At 38.5% G+C, this 22,983-nt stretch overlaps 1 protein-coding gene across 3 annotated transcripts in view; it reads right to left on the minus strand.

Annotated features, from left to right (window-relative positions):
- MTUS1 (microtubule associated scaffold protein 1) overlaps positions 1 to 22,983 on the minus strand; it is a 91,081-nt gene that overhangs the window by 58,436 nt on the left and 9,662 nt on the right. For 2 of the 3 annotated variants that reach the window (XR_003992292.1, XM_030492421.1), the window contains exons 4-7: positions 14,817 to 14,993; positions 10,109 to 10,243; positions 8,273 to 8,377; positions 6,969 to 7,016 (exon numbers count right to left, since the gene is read on the minus strand). Coding sequence is in view for 2 of the 3 variants with exons in the window: in XM_030492421.1 (XP_030348281.1) it covers positions 6,969 to 7,016; positions 8,273 to 8,377; positions 10,109 to 10,243; positions 14,817 to 14,993 (465 nt within the window). In the remaining variant the exon portion in view is untranslated. The remainder of the gene's footprint in view (positions 1 to 6,968; positions 7,017 to 8,272; positions 8,378 to 10,108; positions 10,244 to 14,816; positions 14,994 to 22,983) is intronic. The other variant, XM_030492422.1, reaches the window with a different exon arrangement.

Raw genomic sequence — 22,983 nt, forward strand, 5'->3', positions numbered from 1 at the left:
CCAACAGTGCTTTGAAAAAACCCCTGCTACTCCACAGCAGTGAATAATGTCATTAGCATTAGGGTAACATGCCTTAAAATACCATAAAATCACAGAGTGGTCTGGGTTGGAAGGGACCTTAAAGATCATACAGTTCCAACCCCCCTGCCATGGCCAGGGATACCTTACACCAGACCAGGTTGCTCTAAGCCCCATCCAAAATACGAGGTATCAACAGGCTGGGTGTATACATAAGCCCTTGTGAGTTCAGGCCTCAAGAGGTAAAATAAGTGTTACGAGCTGTTTAACCATCTTAGACACAAGTTCCATGAGTAACATGTCTCTGGGACATTTCCATGGTCTGTCAAGTATTACATCAACTGATCTCCCTAACAGGGGTCAATGACAAAAATATGGGCAGCTATTATGTCTGCTGAAAAATATCTTAAGAAATATGGGGAAAGAAAGGCCTTAAAGAAAGCTAGGTGGAACAAGTCAGATGACTTCAAAATAACAAAATATTATAAAAGGATATTAAGAGTCAGCTTTGGGATACCTCATACACCTCAAAGTTAAGGAAGAACTCCAGCAGAATGACACCCCATTACTCACTGTTTACTGCAAACACATAGAACATTGTTCTGTGTACAACCTAAGGAACTCCAGAGAGTCAAACAAAATAAACAAGTCTAAGAACATCAGAAAAGATCCATATCTAGGTTTAACTGAAGAAGGAAGGAACAAGAAGATAGTAGAGAAAGAACCAAGTACCAGGATGGCATTTTCAAGAACGTGATACAATTTGGCATTACATACAGCAACTCACTTTGGAATAATAAAAATAGTTTGCTATAGGTACATGACTGACGGTCAGCCAAAGCTCCCAAGTGTCTTAATAAAATAAGAACTTACTGCTCTGTTAGTTACTGGGGGGTAGGAGGGAAGTGAGAATGTAGGTATTTTAAAATTCTAGCTAATCCTAACAATGCAGCCTATCATTTAAAACTATTAGGGCAGACTTCCATGCTAGAAAAGCCTCGAACTCCAGCTCTCAACACTGGGAAATTTTCTTTAAGCATCCCTTGGATTGAGCTGATACCATTTGTGGATATTCATTCCAGCTGCCCCTTCTACTCATGCAGAGGTTGGCCTATTTAATGTTTACACAAGTGTGAGAAAACCACAGCTCTGTGTTCTCCTCCTGTGTGGCTTGTTATTGTGAAACATCAGTATAAATACCATGGAAGAGAACTACAGACATTCCTCCCAACATCAGAATAAACACCACAGAAGTGAACTACAAACTGTCCCTCCATGGAAAGTCTGCATACTTCTGCGTCACCAAGAGTTTGGAGTAGGGCTGTATGGAGCTGGGGAGCAAGATTCTCACGGAAGTTTGGAATTAAATAATAACAAACATTTCTGAAATATCTGATTTACATTCCAGAAAACAGATCCTTCCTTTAAAGCGTTAACAGAAGAAACAGACCTTGTAGTGTAAAAACCATTTGGGTTATGCTACAAAAGGCCTTAATGAATGACACTGTTGCTGTAGGAAAACTGACAGAATCCACATAAAGTCCTCATTGCTGAGGTTGTAAAGATAATCCCAACATTTGCAGATCATTGATTTGAGAAATTGCCAACAGAATACCACCATTTGAACAGAGATGGCCCATGTGTTACTCCATAGCAAACCCTGAGGTCTCAAAATTCATTGTTTTTCGTAAGGTATCTATTGAAGGCACACGGAGCAGTGCTGATTTTCAGCACGGAACAAGAGACAACCTCTCGAAGTGTTAATTTTCAGAAGATCAAGTTTGGGAAGAACATAGAAACATGCATGGAAATACACTGATACACTTGACAGCTATAGGGACCAATCTGGAATACACTAAAACTGTGTTGTCATGCATCTCAGGTTTTTGCATCCTAGTCTCTAGTCTGACAAACATGCTATCGCAGGAAAACACCAGTTATTAAAACCAAAACAAAATGATAAAAACAAACACACATCCCAAACCACCCAAAACAGACGACTTCGGAATTTAGGGTGGCATTCTCTGAACATCAGCACCAGCCTTTTCACTTTGAAAACTTCTGGAGCATAGTAGTTCTCACCCAAGGAATTAAATCCTGAGATCCAGCTGTCAGATCCTATTTTATTTGGTAATGCTGGAAAAATCTGGCCAAGAAAGTTAACAGCTATTGGGTTTCAAAGGTTATCGCAGGTTTACAGATATTCCCTTAACCCTTCAAAATCAAAAAATCATCACATCTCTCTAATGAATGTATTCATTAAGAAAGTCAAATTCACACAGATTCAGATTAAGTTTGCATTTATTTATATAGAAATGGCAAAATGAAGACCTACTTTTATAGCTGGTTCACACGTAATAGCTACACCGCTTAAGCAGCTTTGCTGCCTGTTTATAACAACATTCCTTACTAGCCTGAAGGTATTCTAAGGCTAGATCACATGAGACAAATCATTCAGACAGTCCTCACAGTTCACATGGATGGAAAAAAAAAAACCCCAAAAACCCCATCTGAAAAAAGACTATAGCTGGCTTTTTTTATTACAGCTAGAAAGGCAACAAAATAGTCCAATGCACAGTACTACATCTGTGAAAAGAAGTTAAAGCCCGACCTTTTTGTTTCTTTTCAAGAAATAAGGAAAAAAGACTAATTTATGCTATTGAACTCATAGAAGTTCCAACATATAAAGTATTAACTACATTGAACTAATATTGAATCTCCTTTTGTTCCTGCGTCACAAAACTGTTCAAGTTTTTCTGCAAAGTTTCTAGGCTTTTCTTTTGGAGAGAGGGGTAGAGACAGAAAAAGCCGGCAAACCCAAGTCATCTTCAAAAGATGAAGCTCTGAATGCGAGACACTGAGAATTCAGTCTCAGCACATCCATATTGAAATTCCTAGTTAGAACTAGTCAGAGATGCTACTTTTGCAGCATGGAGGACCTGGACCGAAATCCTCCCTGCACAGCCCAGTTTTAACAAGCAGTTAAACACTGCTTTTCTACACCCGGAGTGCTTTAAGCACGGGACAAACTATTAGCTGTTAAGAAGTGAAATCTTCCTCCTGGTTTTAACTTCACCGCAGAAGGTACCTAGTTTATTCCACTGCAGAACAGGAAAGAGCTTTAAAATACTTAAGCTATTTACCCATCAAACTGTTTCCTGTATGATTCTTAAGGGAATTTATTTCCCATGAGCTGCGGAGTACATTTTTAGAGGACGCTGAAAGAAAAGCAGAGTTGGTTCAACAACAGGAGAAGTTTTACTGCATGGGAAAATTCCACAAACTACCATATGATGCATTTTTTTAATGGATACATGAAATCTAAAAATTACTGTTTAGACAATATTGACATACTGTTTGTTCAAAAACTCTCACATAGAGCTTTGCAACATGTATTCTTTAGCAGAATTGTTGAGGTTCTGGGGGGGATTTCTTTTTTATGTGAACGGACATTCATTCTTACCTGAAGAAAATTAATTTTACATTTAATAACCTTGGAAAGATAGGTACGGAAGAAAAACAAGAGCCATCTATATTCTCTAGCAACAATCTAATTATGTTTGATATATAGTAGAAAAATGTGTTAAAAATGAATACTACAACAGTGCCATCAAAGAACATTCAAAATGCTGAGAAAGAAGCAGCTTGCTCCATCTTCTGCATGTTGCTAGCCTCAGTTTTATGACCTGGGCTAGAACTGCCACCAAAGAACTATTCTTCCTGACTTGTTTTTAACTTACATGAACTCCCCAGTCCCACCTGCTCTGTGATCAATCATATCAGCACTTGTGTTAGAATGGAATAAACTATTTCAGTTGAAAGGGACCTACCACAATCACCTAGTATAACTGCCTGAACAGTTCAGGGCTGACCAAAAGTTAAAACATGTTGTTAAGGTTATTGTCCAAAAGCCCCTTAAACACTGACAGGCTTGGGGCATTGACCACCTCTCTAGGAAGCCTGTTCCAGTGTTTGACCACCCTCTTAGTAAAGGAATGCTTCCTAATACCCAGGGGAGGTTTAGTCTGGTGCAGCTTTGGACCATTTCCATGTGTCCTATCACTGGACATCAGGGAGAATAGCTCAGCACCTCCTCTCTACTTGCCCTTCCCAGGAAGCTGTAGAGAGCAATGAGGTTACTCCTCAACCTCCTTCTCTCCAAACAAGACAAGCTCAAAGTCCTTAGTTGCTCCTTATAGGACATTCCCTTCCACCATTTGTAGGGGCATTTTTGCATTTAGTTCAAAATTACATCTCTCAAGCAACGACGTTTTCAGTCCTATTTAAATTAACACTTTACAGCAAGTACACATGTACATTCTTATTCTAAGTTAGCAAGTTAAGAAGTATAATAAAATATATTATGCCCAGTAAGTTAATTTTGCCCTAGCTTTTAAAGCCAGTGCTGAAGCAATAGACCACAGAATTTGTAGAAATTACTTGATCCACTGGAATAGCACCCGTGAAAAATACAGAAATCACAAAATGGAGCTTTGTGAATGTTTTAACATGAACAGCTGCAAATACGTAAGTCTCTCCAATTTTACAGGCATACTAAAAGTATGCTTTGCCTTGCTTTGTCAACCAGATTCTGGCTTTGCATCACTGCTGTAAGTGAATGGAAAATGGATAAAGACCACAGTCAGAGAACAAAGACCATACCCTAGAAACGCCTGTTATTTTTCCATCCTTGAAGTAATGCAAAAATGCAACATTAACAACTAAGCAGACAATTAATGCCTTAATATTGTAATCAATTATCAGAGTCCTATTGCATTAAATTAGTCATGACTTCAGACAGAGCACATGGGTAAGAAATAGAAGTTGGGTTAGACCTCCTCACTGAATAAGGCTAAAAACTGTAGAGTTAACTGTGGCACTGAAATAAAAGAACAAAAGCTTTAAAGTAGCTAAAATCACCAGAACAAAAGCTTCACTATAATATCAAGTCCACTAAAAAAAAAGAAGGCCCCATTCTACATGGTACCAGCTGGCATTATTTCAGTTCATTTCAAAAAGATCATTTGTCTTTTCTTAAAATGTAAGACATTGATTGTACTGCAGAACATTCAAGCAGCCACACAATATTTTTATTCTGTAAGAACTATCTGCAACTGAAGATGGAAAAAAAATCTTTCTTAAAAAAGAAAAAGTACTCCATCAGAAAGCTTTACATTCATAAATGGGAAATTATACTAATACTCTGTACAAGTTAGAAAGTATTAAGTTGAAAGTCTAACTTACCATCCAATTTTGGAAGCTGACTCAGTACAAGGAACAGTTCAGGCTTAAGACAAACACTGAAACACAGCTATTCAACTGGCAAAAGTATGCTGCTAAAGACCATTTGCTAAAGAATCACTAAATATTACAGCTAATTTGGAGTTTGTAGCTGTGTTTTGACAGCATTTTTTTATATTGAATATAATATTGTAAGGCTATGTAGCAACATTCTTTATTAGGCTGGAAAAGATGAATCACAAGAAAACTTACATTAAACTAGTAAAAAGGGGAGGGAATAGTAATTACTTTTTTGGATGGAAAACAGAGGAAGTGCCACGCTAAATTTAGGGGAAAATAAAGTTATATTTTAAGACTATCATAAGCAAGCGGAATAGGAATTTAATTCTCTGTTTCTAGTGCAGAAATGGACTTTGTTGCTTATCGTGAGTTTCCTCAACTGAGCTAATTAAGACATTATGTTGCTAGCTGCAGCATCCTCTACACCCTTACTTAATGCATTACACATGAGCTCATGATACTTGGTGTCAGGCTATACCTAAACTAACATTAGTTCAGCCAAACAGAATAAGCACTTTGTGCAAAGTCTTATGCTTGCTGTACAACAGAAGCCCTGACTCTTAACACAAGATATCGAGCAAACTACTCAGCCACAATTAATATGTAGACATTTGACACCCGAGAGAGTTAAAAGGCAAAAGCATTGGACTCAATGTTCTGACTACAGGAAATTAAAAACATACTGCCACAGTACCAGAGTTACAGGTCAGAACCCATTTACCCAGTAATTCCAGACTCAAACTTGTAACATCTGCTTGGCTACAGCACCTCTTTCAGAAAGACATCTGCTATTCACTCAGGGGACACAAGGCTTTCCAGTGGTCTTCAGTATCTTTCAAAAGAGGGCTTTTCAATGAGTAATTAAGTACAAGCAGCTTTTAATTCAGCAAATACACACTGATGCTCAAGCAACTAATTTAGACTGCCAGCTCGCTTGAAAAGACCTGGAAATTGCTGCAAGGAGCAACATCACCCGAAGACTTTTCTGTCTCCTGCCAGATAAAAACTAGCACCAGGTGTCCTGACTGGCATAAACACCAAAAACAAACCCAATATGAAGTCCTTAAAACTCTGCCAGATTTTGGAATGCCATCTGCCGCTTAATCAGCTGTGATTCCTCCCTCTGCCATACAAGCAGACACACACATCAACACACTCCGATAATTTCAACTTCTTATGCAAGTGTAGTCTGCAGTGACACACAGATAGCTCACACCAAAAAGTGTACCTACTGTGAACCTTCCAGAAAAACCTGTTATGCTGCATGATTCTTCTATTTATTTTTTTAAAGCCAAAACATATGAGCTTTAATCATTACTTACCTCAGCGTGGATAAACAACAAAAACTACATCCAAGAGTCACTGCCATACTTTTTTTGTTACAATTAAAACCTCCATATGCTTTAGTGGAAACAGAGAGAGTGACAGCACAGACTGCATATTCTAAGAGCTGGTTAGCCCAAACACAGTAAGTAGAAAAACCCCCAAGACTTTTCTCCATACCCCTTAAAACTGAAACCAGTGATGGTTTATGGAATTACTAATTGCAAAACTGTTCTTCCAAGAAAAGAACCAATATACTAATACAATGTATAAACCTAATTTAAGTTGCAACACAGAAAATGTAAAAATGTGTTAAGAAAACTCACCAGAACCCAAGCAAGATAGGCTTTGGTGTCCATTTCTTCCAGGAGTGCCTATGATATTTAGGGGAAGGGAAAAAAAAGAAAATAAAATAAAAAAGAGGGAATTACACTCGAAGCCAGTAAGGGACAGTTCCACATAAGCTCCTCAAACTTGACTATTTCAGTTTCTTTCTTGAGATGGCTGATGGCATTTTCAACAGCAAGATTTAGCATTGTAAAGTTAAACTACTTGGAAAATGCATGATGAATTCCCAATAAGCCAAACATTTTCTTTCAATTACAATTATCATACTTCATTTAAGACAAGCAGCACTGTTTTATTCTACTCATTCATAGAGGACCACAGATAATAAAACACAATTGTCTATACTGGCATCATAGTAACTTTTTTCCACTTATACACTCCAGATAATTTATACCTCCTTTATACAAATAAAACAGCAGCACTCTCAAATGTGCTGTCAGTCAAGTTAGATATAAATGAAAGCACCGAGGAGGTTAATCTACCCTTACTGTATTGTTTTAGAGTCATATGAAAACTGATTTAAGAACCTCATTTCAAGACTATTAGTTAAATTAAAGCACTTTCAGACTGCTAGGTCTAAGTGCAAAAGCCATGTGCAGAAGTTTGTAAAAGATTTGTTGACAACACCTATCAACTTTCTTCACACTTTACAAATAGTGTGTGGTCCTCTAACAGACGTTTCAATAGCAAACAACCTGCTTTGTTCTGCTCCATACTTGTTTCCCTCACCTCAGCCACACATATGTAACTTTGCTCCCAATGTGAACATTTTATCTTACAAAGCCTGCCCCAAGATTTTTATCTATTCTTTTGATTCACTCTGGTAAAAATTACTAATTTCAATTGAAAGTTGAAGATAAAACAAGCATCTGATACAGATAAATATTATCCTCAACAGCCAAACCTGATCAACATGCTCTCACAAGAGTCTTCCTTAAATTAAACACAAACTTGGGAAATCTAGTCTGGGTTGTCTTGCAAGTATATGATCTTATAAAGCAGGTGACAGATCATTTAACAGACATATCAAGTATTCCGAATCCTCATGGGATGCAAGTTTAAAGCAGATAGTGGACAATGAATGCCCTGATTTCCACACATACGCCCGACCCGATACATAAGGATATAAATACATAAGGTATACTTCGCAGATCCAGTCTCCAATACTTTGAACAAGGAAAAAGAGCAGACTACTATCTCAATTACTCTGAAGTCATAAAAGCACAGCTACTCTTTCTCAAAACAGACAGATTCAAGAATGTAAGTGAAAAACTGACTTTACCCAACAGCCGATTACCTCTAGTCTCACTGACTTTCCTTGCTGAGTACAGTGACCCAGATGATTTTGATGTGCACTGGTTCAGTGAAACAGACCTGGCCTTGGCTCCTAGAAGTAGAAGCTTAGATCAGGTTTAACAGTATAACTATGTCAGCAGTTAAAGACATGCCAAATATTACATACTTGCAGTTAAGCAAAAGATGCACAAATCTACTCAGAGATACTACCTAGAAAATTTAAGCTATATTTAACTTTATCACAACTCACACTGGAAGAAAGAAAGACATAGCTTTAATAAAGCTTCTAAGCAGAAGAAAACATTAGTAGATTTCACTTCACAGTAAGATTGAATTAAGCCTCCAAACAGCAGCAAATACAACACAGCTACATAAAGATTGTCTGAAAGGGACCTCCAGAGGCCAGCTATCCAGCCTCCCATTCAGAGCAGGGCCACCACCAAGACAAGATCAGTTGACCGTGCTTTTGTCTAGATGAACCTTGCAAACCTCCAGGAAGGGATGCTCTACAGCCCTGCTGGGCAGTGCTTCATCTCCCACTCGGCAATTTGCAATCATTTCCCACTGCCGCAACATATGGCGCTACTGAAAAGAGTTTGGCACCATCACCTCTGTAGCTGTCCTTTTCAAGTTATTGCAGACTGTTAACAATATCTCCCCTTACTCTCCGTTTTATCCGACTACACAAGCTCAGCTCCCTCAACCTCTTCTCCCAGGTCACATGGCCAGAGACCCTAATCATTTTCTTAAGTCTCCTGCTTCAAAATAATCCTGCTGAACTGGGAAGGCCTCAAAATACCAGAGTAGTTCAAGTAATACTGAGCCAAGGGAGGAATACCAGATTCTTCTGGCCACACTGCTCCTGCAGGTGCTGAAGACACATTTCTAGAACCCCGATCACTTCAGATGTTGAGTACATGCAACACAACACAGTTGTGTTGCATGTGCTAGATCTTAAAAGAAAGCACCAGCTTGTCAGACATCCATATAATTTGTGTTTGTTTCAAAGTGATCTATAGTTTGTGGCAAACTCTGTTTCTTTTGAGAGTTTACCATTTTAAATCATGACATTTGGCAGGCATCTCTTCTATTTATTCTCAATTATGTCAGATACCAGCTTAAGACTTAAGCCTAAAGCAGGAGCATTGTGTTTAATTAGGTTTATCCAATTACAATAACCAGTTCACCACAAAGACGGTCAGAAGCAAGCTGATTATAACTAGGATTTATGAGAGAGAGACAGCAAGCTTATTTATCTGCTCCTGTTGTGTCTTTAATTTTGGCCAGAGAATGAGTTGTCAACTGCTGTTTCTAGCTTGAATGAAGAAGCACTGCTGGCCGATTGAGGGGTCCTAGCTCAAATAGGAATAGGAACTATAATAGTGTTTAATACAAAGCCAGGAAGCACAGGTAAATTAATGTTTCCTTTAGCACCAGGTGATGAAACACAATTGTCTTATGTCCATTAAAAATTAGAGCAAACCTGCTTCCACTTCAGCCAGTAAAAAGAATATCAAGAAAAAGCTGCATGAAGAGCTAAGCTGTTTCTGGGACTCTTCCCTTGGAAAGATAGGACAGTGTTGTCCATCTACGAAAGAAGATACTTCATCCAATACTATATTTAAAAAAACATCCCCATCCCCCAAGGTACTTTCTGTCCTGAAAGGGATGAAGGTAATGCAAGTCTGCATGAGGACATGGGCAACCATATAGTCAGGATAAATTCAGGACAGGTCTGCCCTGCAAAACACCAGCAGCCACAGTGTAGTAGCTTAACAGTAGTAACTACAGTTTCATTCTATTTACAAGAAGTCCCATGTACCTTTTGGGGTTGACTTCAACGAGTGTAACCTAGGTCTTGGTACTGCTTTCAAAGGGACAGGAGCAGAAGTACCATTCTGACAGGCTGTTTTTTTAGGCCATTCTCCATTCTTGATAATGACTGTGGCACTTGCAGCTGCAACACAGAATGACAAAGAATTTGCTCTAGGCAGTATCTAGTTTTAGGAAAATTAAATCCTTAAACAAGCCCATTTTACCCAAGGCTAAAGTTAGGAGATAAAGTTGGAATAAAAACGTAACTACCACCTCCAATACATCCAGTACAGACTGATGAACTGTAACAGATCAGTCTGTGACTGTTACAAACACTTCTCAGAACTTGACATACAGCTTTGAACTATGCTTAAGGAGTGAATATATATGAAAGTCTTTGATCAAGATACATAACAGGAAGTCTGATCTTGCTGTACAAAGCAAATACAAAACACATTTCAGTTTAAGCCAAGAAAAAGTATCAACAGTACACAAAAACATTCTGGCCAGAGAACTGACTGTTAAAAATCATAAAACCCAATTAAAACTCAGCCAACTTCCTCACGCAACACCTTCCCTGTTCTCTCACATTCAAGGTGAGCCTGCCGTTTTAATGATGGTGCACAAACCACCAGCGGACTCTGCATCCCTTCCATCCTCTTTGGAGGGCACTAAACCAGCGTGAACCCAACTGTCCTTGCCAGCTACTAAACAAGTTTTGAGAAAGGTTCCTGTAGACTCTCTTCGTAACAGTGACCTCCTCAGTGACAGCTGACCTCAGAAGACTGTCCATCCCCGAGAGCACTGAAGTCACACAGCAAAGTACTCCCTACAAAAACAGGCAGACATGCCCAAACTGGGAAAGGTGAGAGAATAACCAATTGCTACCTCATGTCAAAATTGGGTTTCTAATTAACAGAGCAGTAGCTACAGAAGACGTTTGGTTCCATTTCAAAAGAACATGAGAGAGATTTGGGCTTACTGTCACCATGAAGATTTTTTCCTAGAAAAAAAGAAAACAATTTTGGGGAAAGCATCGTTTTATTTTTCTGAGGGGGGAAAAATTCTTCTAAAGTAAGTATAGATTGAGAACACTTCGGTTCAGGTACTAAAAAATTATGTATACTGACACAGTAAAGAGTAAGAAATTGACATTGCATTTACCAAAGACAAACAAAAACTAAGTTACACTGGAATAGTTTGTCGCACTGTTGCTTATTTCTGTAGTTGTTTAAAGAAAAAGAGAGTGGGGTCATATCAGGTTTGCCTCAGATTAGTGTTCTAATGAGGCTGTTTTTTATAAAGGTAATGTGAACTAGATACCCTATACTGTTCACTGAAAGATGGAACTTACAGTCTTGAGATAATTTTAGCATCTTTAAATGCACTAGCATAAGCCACATAAGACACCTGCTTCAAAAAGATGCTTTTTGGCCACTAATCAATGTATTTTCAACCTAAAAGAGGGACAGAACTAATTTCCCTTTTAGAAACATATGCAACTGAAGTCCTCCTCATTTATTTTTTTTAAATAGAGCTGGAGCCTCTCTAAAAGCACAGAAGCTAAATACTTGCAAAAAAATATATACATTAGGAACAATTGGTGTAACACATCGATTACACAGTTATTCTGTGGGTGTCTGATCCTCATCAACATCAGAGGATTCAAACCAATTCATTTTAGTGAAGCGTGAGGCCTGAAACAGTCCTTAACTCTTTCTGTAAATCACTGAAGGATTTTTGCTTAGAGTTCACTGCAAGGAGCTAACAACTGCCTACAAACTGCTGTGCTACTTCTAACTGAGAAGCATGACATATAAGTAACACATTGGGTAAGTGATCACACACTGGACACCTAACTAGTCCAGTGCCCAGGACTAGTTAGGGCACTGTTTTGTCCTGTTATGAGCTCTGGGATCAGCTAACCAGGCTGAGTGCAGAAAAAAAAAGGCAAACTTGCAAAGTTTGGCCACTGTATGATTCAAAGATGGTTATTCATAGAATTAGGAGTAACTAGTGCAATCTTGATGAAAGATGGACAGGTATGAAGTGATCTCACCACAGCTAAAATCTAAAGGGTTTAAAAACTCAACTTCTTAATAGAATTTAGTCACGTATTGACTGCACAGAAATGCAGCTCCAGGTCAATTGCTAGGATCAGTTTTTTAACTTCTGAAACACTATTTCCTTTTCATGCAATTATACCAATGCAATTCATATCTGGATTCTTGTTCTTAACCTCAGAGTTTAAACATTTCAGTATGTTCAAAATACAGTACTTTCAACTCAGCACTGCAATTGAGATTTGTCTGCTGTTAAAAAAAAAGAATTTTTCAATGCTTGAACTGACAGCTTGTGTCCAAAATACACTTCTATTAACACAGCATGTCAGACTCCATGATTTCCAAACTTCTCAAATAGTAAGTCTTTTTAGACAAAAAAAAAAATTAAAAAAAAAATCATAAAACTCAAGTGCTCATTAGACAAAAAAAACCAAAACCAAAAACCCTAATGCTGACACAAGAAAATACTAATCCATGGACATCCCATAACAAAGGGCTGAGCTGACACAGCAGGAGAAATGCTCTCTTTTGTATTTTTTTCCCTGCTAATGCAAGGCAAACTCCTTAAGCAAAACAAGCCAAGCAACTTTGTAAATTTAATACTGTTGACAGGACCCCAATAGTTAGTCACAAATTTCATGACATTCACAGCATAAGGCTCCCATCTTGATCTTTATGTGTCCCACCAATCCAATAAAAACATTTTAGGTTTACAAATACAGATTTATTTTTCCTGACATTACTGTATAGTAGAGTAAATAAAAGTATAAAAAACAAGAACAGCACTGTACTCTAATATTAGAGTATGAGGTAAATTCGTGAGTTCTTTCCAATTTAATTCAAACTCAAAAACTTCACTTTATTAGCCTATAAATTATATGTAACCTAAACTCATACTCACAAAACGTGACCATCAGACATAAATCATTCTCAAGCGTAAGAAATTAACTAAAGAAAAATCATCTCACAGAAAATCAGCAAGTCAAAACATTGCATACATTTACCAACCTCCATAAAACACATGCTTTAAAATAGAAATAAAAAGGAATACAACCTACTTCTTTTCCCAGTGAACGTGGCTAACAAAGGAATAATACAAAAGCTGTAAGATCCCACTACCAGCAATGTCAGTAAGGTAATATCAAAGTGGCTTCCTGAATCAGTCGGTGGTGTTAGTGTAGAATTGATGAAAATAACAGGAGAAAAATTAGTTTCTGTGCAACTGCGGAGTCCTCCTGGTATAGTCATTTAAAAAAGATCAAAGCAAGCTTAAAGCCAGAGAACCTGCAGCCATGTTCAACAGCTCATATTGCTCTTGCTTGCTCTTTGTGAATCGGAGTGGAAAAACTGTAAGCTGGAAGGCAGTGGACAAAACAGATTAAACCAGCTACCAAGTAAGGCTAAATAGAGAGTCATCTGTTTGGATACTTAATCTGAATACACTTCTTTGTTATGAAGCGATGACCCTTTCCTTTGTTACACGAGGGAGTAAAATGAAGAGAGAACAAAGCTGCTTAGGAATTCCAGATACAATCCTAAACCTGAACAGCAAAAGTCAACATGGCTGTCACAGTAACCGAACCGACCTGATTACACAGGAATATGCAATGCATGCTTTATTACACACTCTTATTCCTTTGAGGAATACGTTAAATCTTAGTTTTTTAATGAAGGCACTCCAGGGGAAAGAAAAACAAAAGGGCAAAAAACCCCCAAAACTCAAAAACCAAGAGAAAATTTAGTTATGTATGCATATGCGCATACATAAACTACAGACATAGGTTATATCACCATTCCCTTTTTTCAGTCCATTGAAGACAGATTTAAACGTCATCCGGCACAAAGTAAAGGCCTTCACCCAGTCTCTAAGATATAACAGATGATGCAGATGGACAGAATATTTAAATGTACTCATTTGAATATGTATAGCAGGGAATACTACTACATCTGATAGTCAGTTGTGTGTTATGTCCTTCATATTTTTGGCCCTAGAACTCCCACAACTGCTGGTACAGACCCTTTGTAGAGCTTCAAAGTAAAACAAGTTCTGTTATTTTTCTCCCTACTTTTAATCAAAATGGAATTGGTTCAGGTCATACACCAATGCTTACAGTTACCTTAGAAATTATAGAAGTCTACACATGCAAAAATCTAACATTCTAAAAGGAGTTTGACTTACCCTGCTTTTGATTTCATCTACATATTTTGTCTTAAAACTCTGAAAGCAGATAAAATCTACTCCAAAAAGAGCATGTAGTATCAAAAACCTGTAACATGCTTTATTATGACAGGTAATCCATTCACACCATCCACTTAGTACACTACATGTAAACACAAGGAGGCTTTCACTGAACACAAGCCTCGCTGTTTTTGTAATGTTTCAGGATGGAAGAGAAGCTCTAGTGTAACCTCTAGCCACCAAACCAAAACCCAAGGCTCAAAGTTCCTTCAAGTGGCGTATCTCAAGAAGGAAATTTGTAAGGTAAGAGGCAAAAAGTCTAAGATCTAGAGCTATTATGTAGTACAACTAGAATTAACACAGGCCTTTTGTCAGACAGGACTCCCTTCAAAGAGATTATTTTTGTTTTCTTTTCAACAAGCAGTTGATGCTGACTATCAGTTAAAACTCATATAACCCTGATGGATACTTACAGTTACTGCTGAAAAGACTTGGCTCACTCTGAGTGCTGCTGACTGATGAGATGCTAGGAGTTCTCTCAAGCACTGATCTTTTGACAGGCACTTTGGATTTGGCGAGCAGTTTACCGGAGCTAGCCCAGGAGACTGGAGAATTTTTCATGGAGGCATGCCTCTCTCTTGGCAAAGATCCTATACTTGTCAATTGCAGGGGAAGGGGTAGGGAGAGAAAAGAACAAAAGTAGTTGGAAAGAATCTTAAAAAATTACTTGTCATATATATAGAAGCAGCAAAGATATTTACGCATTAAAAATACATGTAAAAAGGCTTAATCTACATCATATTGACATGGTAAAAATATGTTGTAAATGCAGAAAAACAGTTCCAGGGATTTAAAGAATCCCATTTTACCTGCATATTGACCTCAGGAACAAGTCAAGAGCTTTAAAGACCAGCCTTCAAGGCAGAAATATGCATGCACAAAGTTTTTCCTGCATTCTCGTACCTCTGTGTATTATGGTTAGATGTATTAGCGATTCCATAAGAATATAATCTCTAGCTCAAAGACAATCCAAGAAAGACTATTTCATTTGTTCCCAACCCCAAACCAGAGATTCCCTCCTTTCAAGGACAAACAGCACAAGAGTATCAAATTGTGCTGTACTCACGTAATACACTGAAAACTGACTAGTTCTGCAGGACTAGTTAAACAGCACCCTCCAGGACCAAGTTCTTAGTGGCCAACTGGTGCGCATTTTTGCATTAAATGCTGTTTTCATTTGAGCTTGTTGAATACAAATGCCCAATAGCTAAATTAATCCAATACAAAGCGTATTTATATGAGGCCAGTGTGCCATCTTCAGATGGGAGCTTGCTCTTGTAATACTAACGACACAAGTACACTTTCTGCAAGAAAATTTGCTTAGTTAAAATAAGCTTTTAGTTTATTTCAGAAAATTGTGCACCCAGACTAAAACTATAGTGGCCCAAAGGAAGTTATGTACGCACAGACCTATCTTGCCAGCAACGAGTTGGCTCCTGTCAGCTCTAACATCAAGGTTTTTTCTACAGTCCTCTGAATAACTATGGAAGTGGTTTTCAATTTTGTACAAAAACAGACATATGGAAGACAGAATTTTTAAGTATTCTGTTATTTTTGGTAACAAAAGATATTTTACAAAACTTGTGATGTTACTGCCATTTTAAAGACTGACAGATATAATTTCTTACTTGGAAAGACAACTAGAGTGTTTCAGATTTGACTTAGAAAAATCAAGTTTTTATTTAAAGGGCACACCCTTCCCTTTATTCCTGTCACTATAAGCCACATTTCAATTTTACTTTAGCTATGTAAGAGACTGTTGAAATACAACAAAATTAGCTAGCAATTCCACTTTATTCAACATCAGTTTTGCTGCAGGACCTCCTAAATACCAAAGACCAAGAAACAATCACTTTGCACTAAGGCCAAGAAAGCGTGACATTAGGGCATCACATTAAGATTCAGGCAAGAAAAACACTTAGGCCCGATGTCTGCTTTTCAACAGTAGGTGGTGTGACAGGATTAGATAACTTGTCTCAAAACATACATTATGCAAAACCAGGAACAGTACCAGTAAAAGGAAGGTATGTCCAAACTATTTCCTAGTTCAGATCAACTCAGTAATGAGAGAAAAGTCCTACATACTAAACATGTATTAGGATATGATATAGTACTAGTCACTGAACACAATACACAAACTTCAGTGAGTCATTCTACATGCTTTATGTCAGACCTCACTTCTGAGGTGCACTTTTACCAGTTGTGTGGCATTACTATGTAGAGCTGTGACTCTGTATATGGCTTTACTGTAGATCTTCAAGACAAAGTTACTAACTATGTTTTAGAATTTTTTGTAAGTTACTGCAATAGACCCTTGAATATATCCAACTCACTGAAAAGCATCCAGCCTTTGCCGCGGTACGAGAACACCAAACTCACCCTGACTGAAAACATGTCTCTAACACAGTGCTCCAGACAACATACCTGAAATAGCTTATATTTGACCAAAATAAAAAATTTCTGTGACATTTGATAAAATAACTTGTCTTTGACCAAAATTATTTCTGTGACATCTGAACTTCATACAACAAATCTGACAGTTTTATAAAACTTTCCATATTGTTTTATAACACCTTATTTCATTAATGGATTAACATAAAGTAAGTAATCCAGAGCAGGCAGAAATTCCTTTCCTGAATAGCCTCTCAGCAAAACAAGGTGCAAAACCCAAACAAACTTCACTCCCTCAAAACAAACAAACAGAACAAGGGAAAAAGAGACAAAACCAAACAACCAAGCAAACAAAAAAGGGGCTGCTGTACAAATGATGCATGTTAAGTTCAACCTCGCAATTTAAAGCTTTACATTTCAAAAGGCAGCTAAAGGAACAAAGGTAGCTTATCAGCTGCATTTTATTGTTTAAAGACGAGGGTAGCATGCTTGATTGCTATTGTGCTGGACTTGTTCATCCAGTTCAAAAGGTACAGGAACAAAATCCTGTTTTGTTCACAGTGAACAAGCATGTGAAAACGCTCAATCTCTTCTTGTACAGTGTGATCTCTATATATGACTTGCAGCCAGCCTGTCTTCTCTGCAGACGCAGGAACGCAGCAGTGCTGTAAGCCAGCTGTGAACTCAAACCCATCCAGCGAGCACAGCACACTCTAGGATGACCAATTTCAGAAGCAGTCAAACAGATGACCTTTGCTCTTTACTTAATTCTTCTACTGCTCGGTGCTCTTCTATAACACTTCTATTAAAGTAATTACTTCAAGTACTCAAACACACTTTTCAAAAGTCCAGCTTGAGGGAGAATTTCTTTTAAGTCATGACACAAGATCATTAAGCAACTACTCCAAGTGTTACTTTGGTTTTACAAAGTATTTTTTTAAGTATCATTCCCTAACAAAGGAGTCACATAGAATTAAATGCAAAGGTTTTGAAGACAGAAGCAGGAAAATATGGGATATAAACAAAAGGACTGGAAACTAGCACAAAACCAGGATATTTAGTGAACCATTATTATGAAGACAACAAGCAATAGCATCAAAGTAGCAGGCTTTCATCAGTTATTTAATCTAGTCACTGAAGTGGAATACTAGAAATATCACATTCCTCTACAGTGAAGTAATGAGTTGGCAATTCTTTAGAAAAAAAAGTCTCTATGCAACAGCCACATTACTTCAAGTATGTTAAAATATCTCTTGTATTGGAATGGAAATAAACAAAGAACAAAGCTCATTTTTCAAGAGGCTCTGAAGTCAGATTTCATACCCTCACTCAAATAGTCATCCTCTCATATGAACCCCTCTCATAGGTGGTTATTGTCAAGAATAACTTAAGGCTTCCTTCAATAGCACTGGAGTCTAAAAAAAAAATAAAAATATCAAATTGAGAGTATAAACATATGCTAATAGTGGTGCCTTGTGTTTTTCTGATTTTCCCTGCAAGTTTAAAAATCCAGAGTGCTTTACTTTAGAAGTGCTAAACTTTGTAGTTTTTAAAAAAAAAAATAATTTCAAGCATAATGAAAAAGCCCAGTCTAAACCTACAGTACAAGGTCTTTGTAAAGCAAGGGGAGTAAACCTTCAAGAAAACATGATTTTTTGGATCTATTGAAAGGAGCAATAAATCATCGCATGACAAACTAGACTTCAGTATTGTTTCCAGCAGACCGATCCTAACATAGTTGTAAGAGCATTTATGGTTGCTATCTTGAGCAGTGTAAAGCTCAATACTAACAGATTCCTGATGGCTGCAAGCTCCCCAGGTTGCCTGATTAGCCATTCAGCTATATTAGTTTTACTGTATTATGCTAAATATATATACATCACTGTTCATTCGAGGAATAAAGAGAGGTTACAGCACATTTCATAATTCTACTAAAGATATACAAATAATCCCTTTCTAGTTATCTCTCCCTTTCGAAGTCTCAAACTACAACCAAAATCACCGAAGAAAAGGCAGGACACAGTTATGTCATGTTGCTAGTAATGCCTCAACTGCTAAACATAAACATGTACAAAGACATGGAGTTCAAGTGCTGGGTCTTGAAATATTTAGATGAAAGAGATTTGTTTAGGGGATAACAGCTGACCAGAGAACAGTTTCCATAGTGAGGCAAGACTCAATTCTGCATCTGGTGCAGACTTCCACAGTATTGTTTCCATTCACCTACAATCCTTAGGAAAGTGCTCCTCTTTGGCACAGATATCAAGGAACCAGCAGCAGGCTAGTGCCAAATAACTGGGCTGCCAGCAGCCATGTGGGTAGGTATTGATATTCCTCCTATTGCAGCTCAATATTCTTGGACTAAAACTGGAAAATTGATCATCAGTGCATTATATTAGCTAACAACCACCAAACCAACCCTTTTCATTCTCTTATACACTCCTGCTGTCAGAAGAGTAATCAGGGTTTTTTCAATCAGAGGGAGAGAACAACATTCATGTACGTCTACTGTCGAACTTGACTTTTTCCCTTCCTATTGTCCCATTTTTGAAACATGGCAGACTTCCTCCCAGTTAAATCCTTTCACTATCTGAGAGACTCTTCCCTTCCCTGTCTTCCCTCAGGCTCGACTCCCTGCATGTAACCTCTCCAGCACCTGGAAATAGCCTTTCTCCTTCCCAGCCTCAAGTCCAAACTCATGCCTGCTCTCCCACCTCCAGTACTGTCTGCCACCATATTGCCTGCTGGATTGACTCAATTTTAGGTTTTTGTTTCTGTAGGCTGAACTAGAGCAGCCCCATGAGAGACCACGCCTGCACAGTCACACTGATAACCCCTACGACCCCAGGCAAAGCCAGTCTCCAGACAGGAGCTTTACACCAGCTTCCCAGGCAGCTGCACAGTGGTGGCAAAATTGCCCATGCCGGCTTTGGCAGGAGTCTGTCGTAAGCTGTTTGCATCCCAACTTAAACAAACAACCCCCCCAGCCGCTAGCTTTACAAAGCTATTGGAAAGCTCTGTTTGCTCAGGAATAGTGGGCACAAGAAGTCAAATCAACATACTATGGGAAAAGCTGAGGCAAAAGTAAACCACCAACTGCATCCTATTATGCTTTTCATTATTGTCCAGCTCTTCGTACCACACACCCCTTCATGTTATACACTGAGAATTTTTTGATAGTTTGCAGCTTTTCTACCCATTTTATCTATAAATATTTTGAGTTTTCTATTGCAAGAGTTTGGGCATTCCTTGCACGAAGGAAAAACCTCCCTGTAGCAAAACATAAATACAATTCAGGAAGACAAGGATTCCTATTTCTCTCCTCCTTAACCTCTTCCCTCAGAGAATTCAGAACTAACCAATACAGGTGAAGAGTTATTTGAAGACAGACCAGCATGTCCCTGCAAGTAAATGACGAAGTACCAAGAAATTTCCCTGCAGGGAAATAGTGCACACCTCACTCCTTAAAGAGAATATTCTTATAGATGCATCCACATTTCTGACAGCATTGATATGTTGACTGTTACTATAAGCCTCTGAAAGCATGATCATGCTTCTTACTACAGGTATAACACATTAAAACCCCAATGGCGTTAGTCACAAATCACCTGTAAAAAGTCTAGGAACAGTGAAAACTAATTCCTCAAGAATGGCCACTGATGGCACCAGAAACAAAGCTGACAGGATGAAATGCTCCCAGAGTCCAGAGGAGGGCCATGAAGATGATCAGAAGGCTGGAGCACCTCTGCTATGGAGACAGGCTGAGAGAGCTGGGGTTGTTCAGTCTGGAGAAGACTCCAGGGAGACCTTAGAGCAGCTTCCAGTGCCTAAAGGGGTCTCAAAGAAATCTGGAGAGGGACAGCATGTAGTGATAGGACAAGAGGGAAATGCCTTTAAGTGGAAAGATGGTAGATTAGATTAGACATTAGGAAGAAATTCTTCACTATAATGGTGGTGAGACACTGGCACAGGTTGCCCAGAGAAGCTGTTGCTGCCCCATCCCTGGCAGCGTTCAAGGCCAGGCTGGACAGGGCTTGGAGCAACCTGCTCTAGTGTGTGGTGTCCCTGCCCATGGCAGAGGGGTTGGAACTAGATGGTCTTTAAGGTCCCTTCCAACCCAAACCATTCTATGATTCTGCAAGCTGGAAGTCAACAGAATACTGGAAATACCACAGACTTTGGAATAAAGATCATTTAAGTTCATCTTCAAATATTTCCACCACCACCCTCCTATTCCCCTTCCTCCAGACCTCAGAAGACCACACCCAAGGATACCAAATCAAAGACAAACCAATCAACTTGCTTTGAAATCATTCATTATAACAGATCCCATATTACCTCACACACAACAACCCTTCCGCTTTTACTCACTTCCCATGGTCAATATGATTTCTAAAACTAAATAGGAAATAGTTTATTCCAAATGGGTGTGTTTATACTGAACCCTAAGGCTTGCAAAACACGAGCAGTATCTGTCCCATGATATGAGCTCCTTGTTAATGAAAAATAATAAAAGAAAATTGGTGACAAAGATGTAGCAAGTTTTTCTACTAGCGCATGTAGCCAAAACCAAAAGCAAATTGACTGAGTTTAGATTACATAATTTTAGAGCTCCTTTCTGGCTTCAAATTGTGAATTGACCATTTTGTACCTGAATGACCCACACCTGGGGCAGAGGCTTAGAGGTCAATACTTGGCACAAGGATGTACACAGCTCCAGGCAGCTTCCAGCAAACCATTCCTGTTGAGGATGGTCAGGAAGAGATGGCAAAATAGAGCGGAAACATCACCAGGAAGTCCAACTCAAGCAATTAGAGAAAGGATGACCTGCAAGGCTCCTAACCCCTCACAACTTACGTTGTTTTCTGAACTCTTACAAACTAATCAGCTAGAGAAAAGTGCTTTCAGACACACAGGGTAAGTTTTTCCCCACCTCGTACTGCAAATTAGAAGACAATAGAAGAGAACTGGTTATGAGATACATAGTCACTATGCACTGGAGCGATCTGGGTGAAGATGACCAAAGAGGGATGATAGACAAGCTTTATGTCATATGATAGACTACAGACCTTATGCTCCATGGAGACCCATATATTGGTTTCCTCCTTCCTGCACCTCTGAAGGGGAATATGGGAGCTTCATGCTCACTTTTAACACAGGCTTTAATTACTGTAATGAACCCCTACATATGCAGTACAGAAAATGAAAAGGGGACCATATAATCTGGAAAAATAATAAAAGGATAAATAATAATCTTGGATAAGTTTGCATATAAGAAACCTGCCTTTAGGATCCATAAAACAAACCAGCTGTCCTGCAAAAGAAAAAAAAGGGGGGGGTGGGGGGGGGGCAGAAGGCATAAAAAGACTGGTTGAAACTAAATTTTAAGCCTGGTGCATTTCAGATTTGTTCATGAGAAAAGTATATGGATAGCCTTATAAGTAACTCCATACTCCAGCATTTTGAGAAAAGTTCTGACTGTTTCAGGCCAGAGAACCCGGAAGTTATGTTTGCCTTTTAAAATACTTTGCTTCCTCCTCTTGGCAGTATGTCAATCCAACTTTAAAGAGTCACATGGTAGATAGCAGGAATAATACAAGGTGAAAAGTGATTTGCAGTAACCATGTTTGGTTTAGCTCCTGGTTCAGTGTCAGAACAGAGACTCAAGGATTGTGGGAATGCTTACTGGAACTGAATTGTTTTGGTTCTGCTTCACTAGTATTGCAAAAGGCTATACCAAAAAGTCCTGAATTACTAAGTTTATATACATTTCCAGCTGTATGAAAACCCATTGAAACCATGTGGTTTCAATTTTCCATATGAGAAGTCTGCCTTTGTGCAATAAACAGCAACAGCACTGAATAATGAACACAGTCTTAATCTGTCACGGCTTGTTCTAGTTTCAGCTTTGGAAGCTTCTCCAAATTACACATTTAAGGGTAAGATCAAGCCAAAATTCAACCAAAGGAATTCTGCAATTATGAATTAACAAGCAAATCAGTATTTCAAAGTATCACTAACCCTGCTGTGGTCTAACCCAACTTAAAACACATTTCCTATAGCATATGGGGAATTATTTTTCCCTTGCTTTAGTTAGTTGCAAAACGCTGGAGAAAGTCCTTCAGTACCATCAACTTTTCACAAGGTCTCAGTTGTCTAAAATCTTCAAGGAAACTCAGAACAGATGTC

The sequence above is a fragment of the Strigops habroptila genome, chromosome 7, assembly GCF_004027225.2.
Source record: "Strigops habroptila isolate Jane chromosome 7, bStrHab1.2.pri, whole genome shotgun sequence".
In the NCBI taxonomy this organism is placed as follows: Eukaryota; Metazoa; Chordata; class Aves; order Psittaciformes; family Psittacidae; genus Strigops; species Strigops habroptila.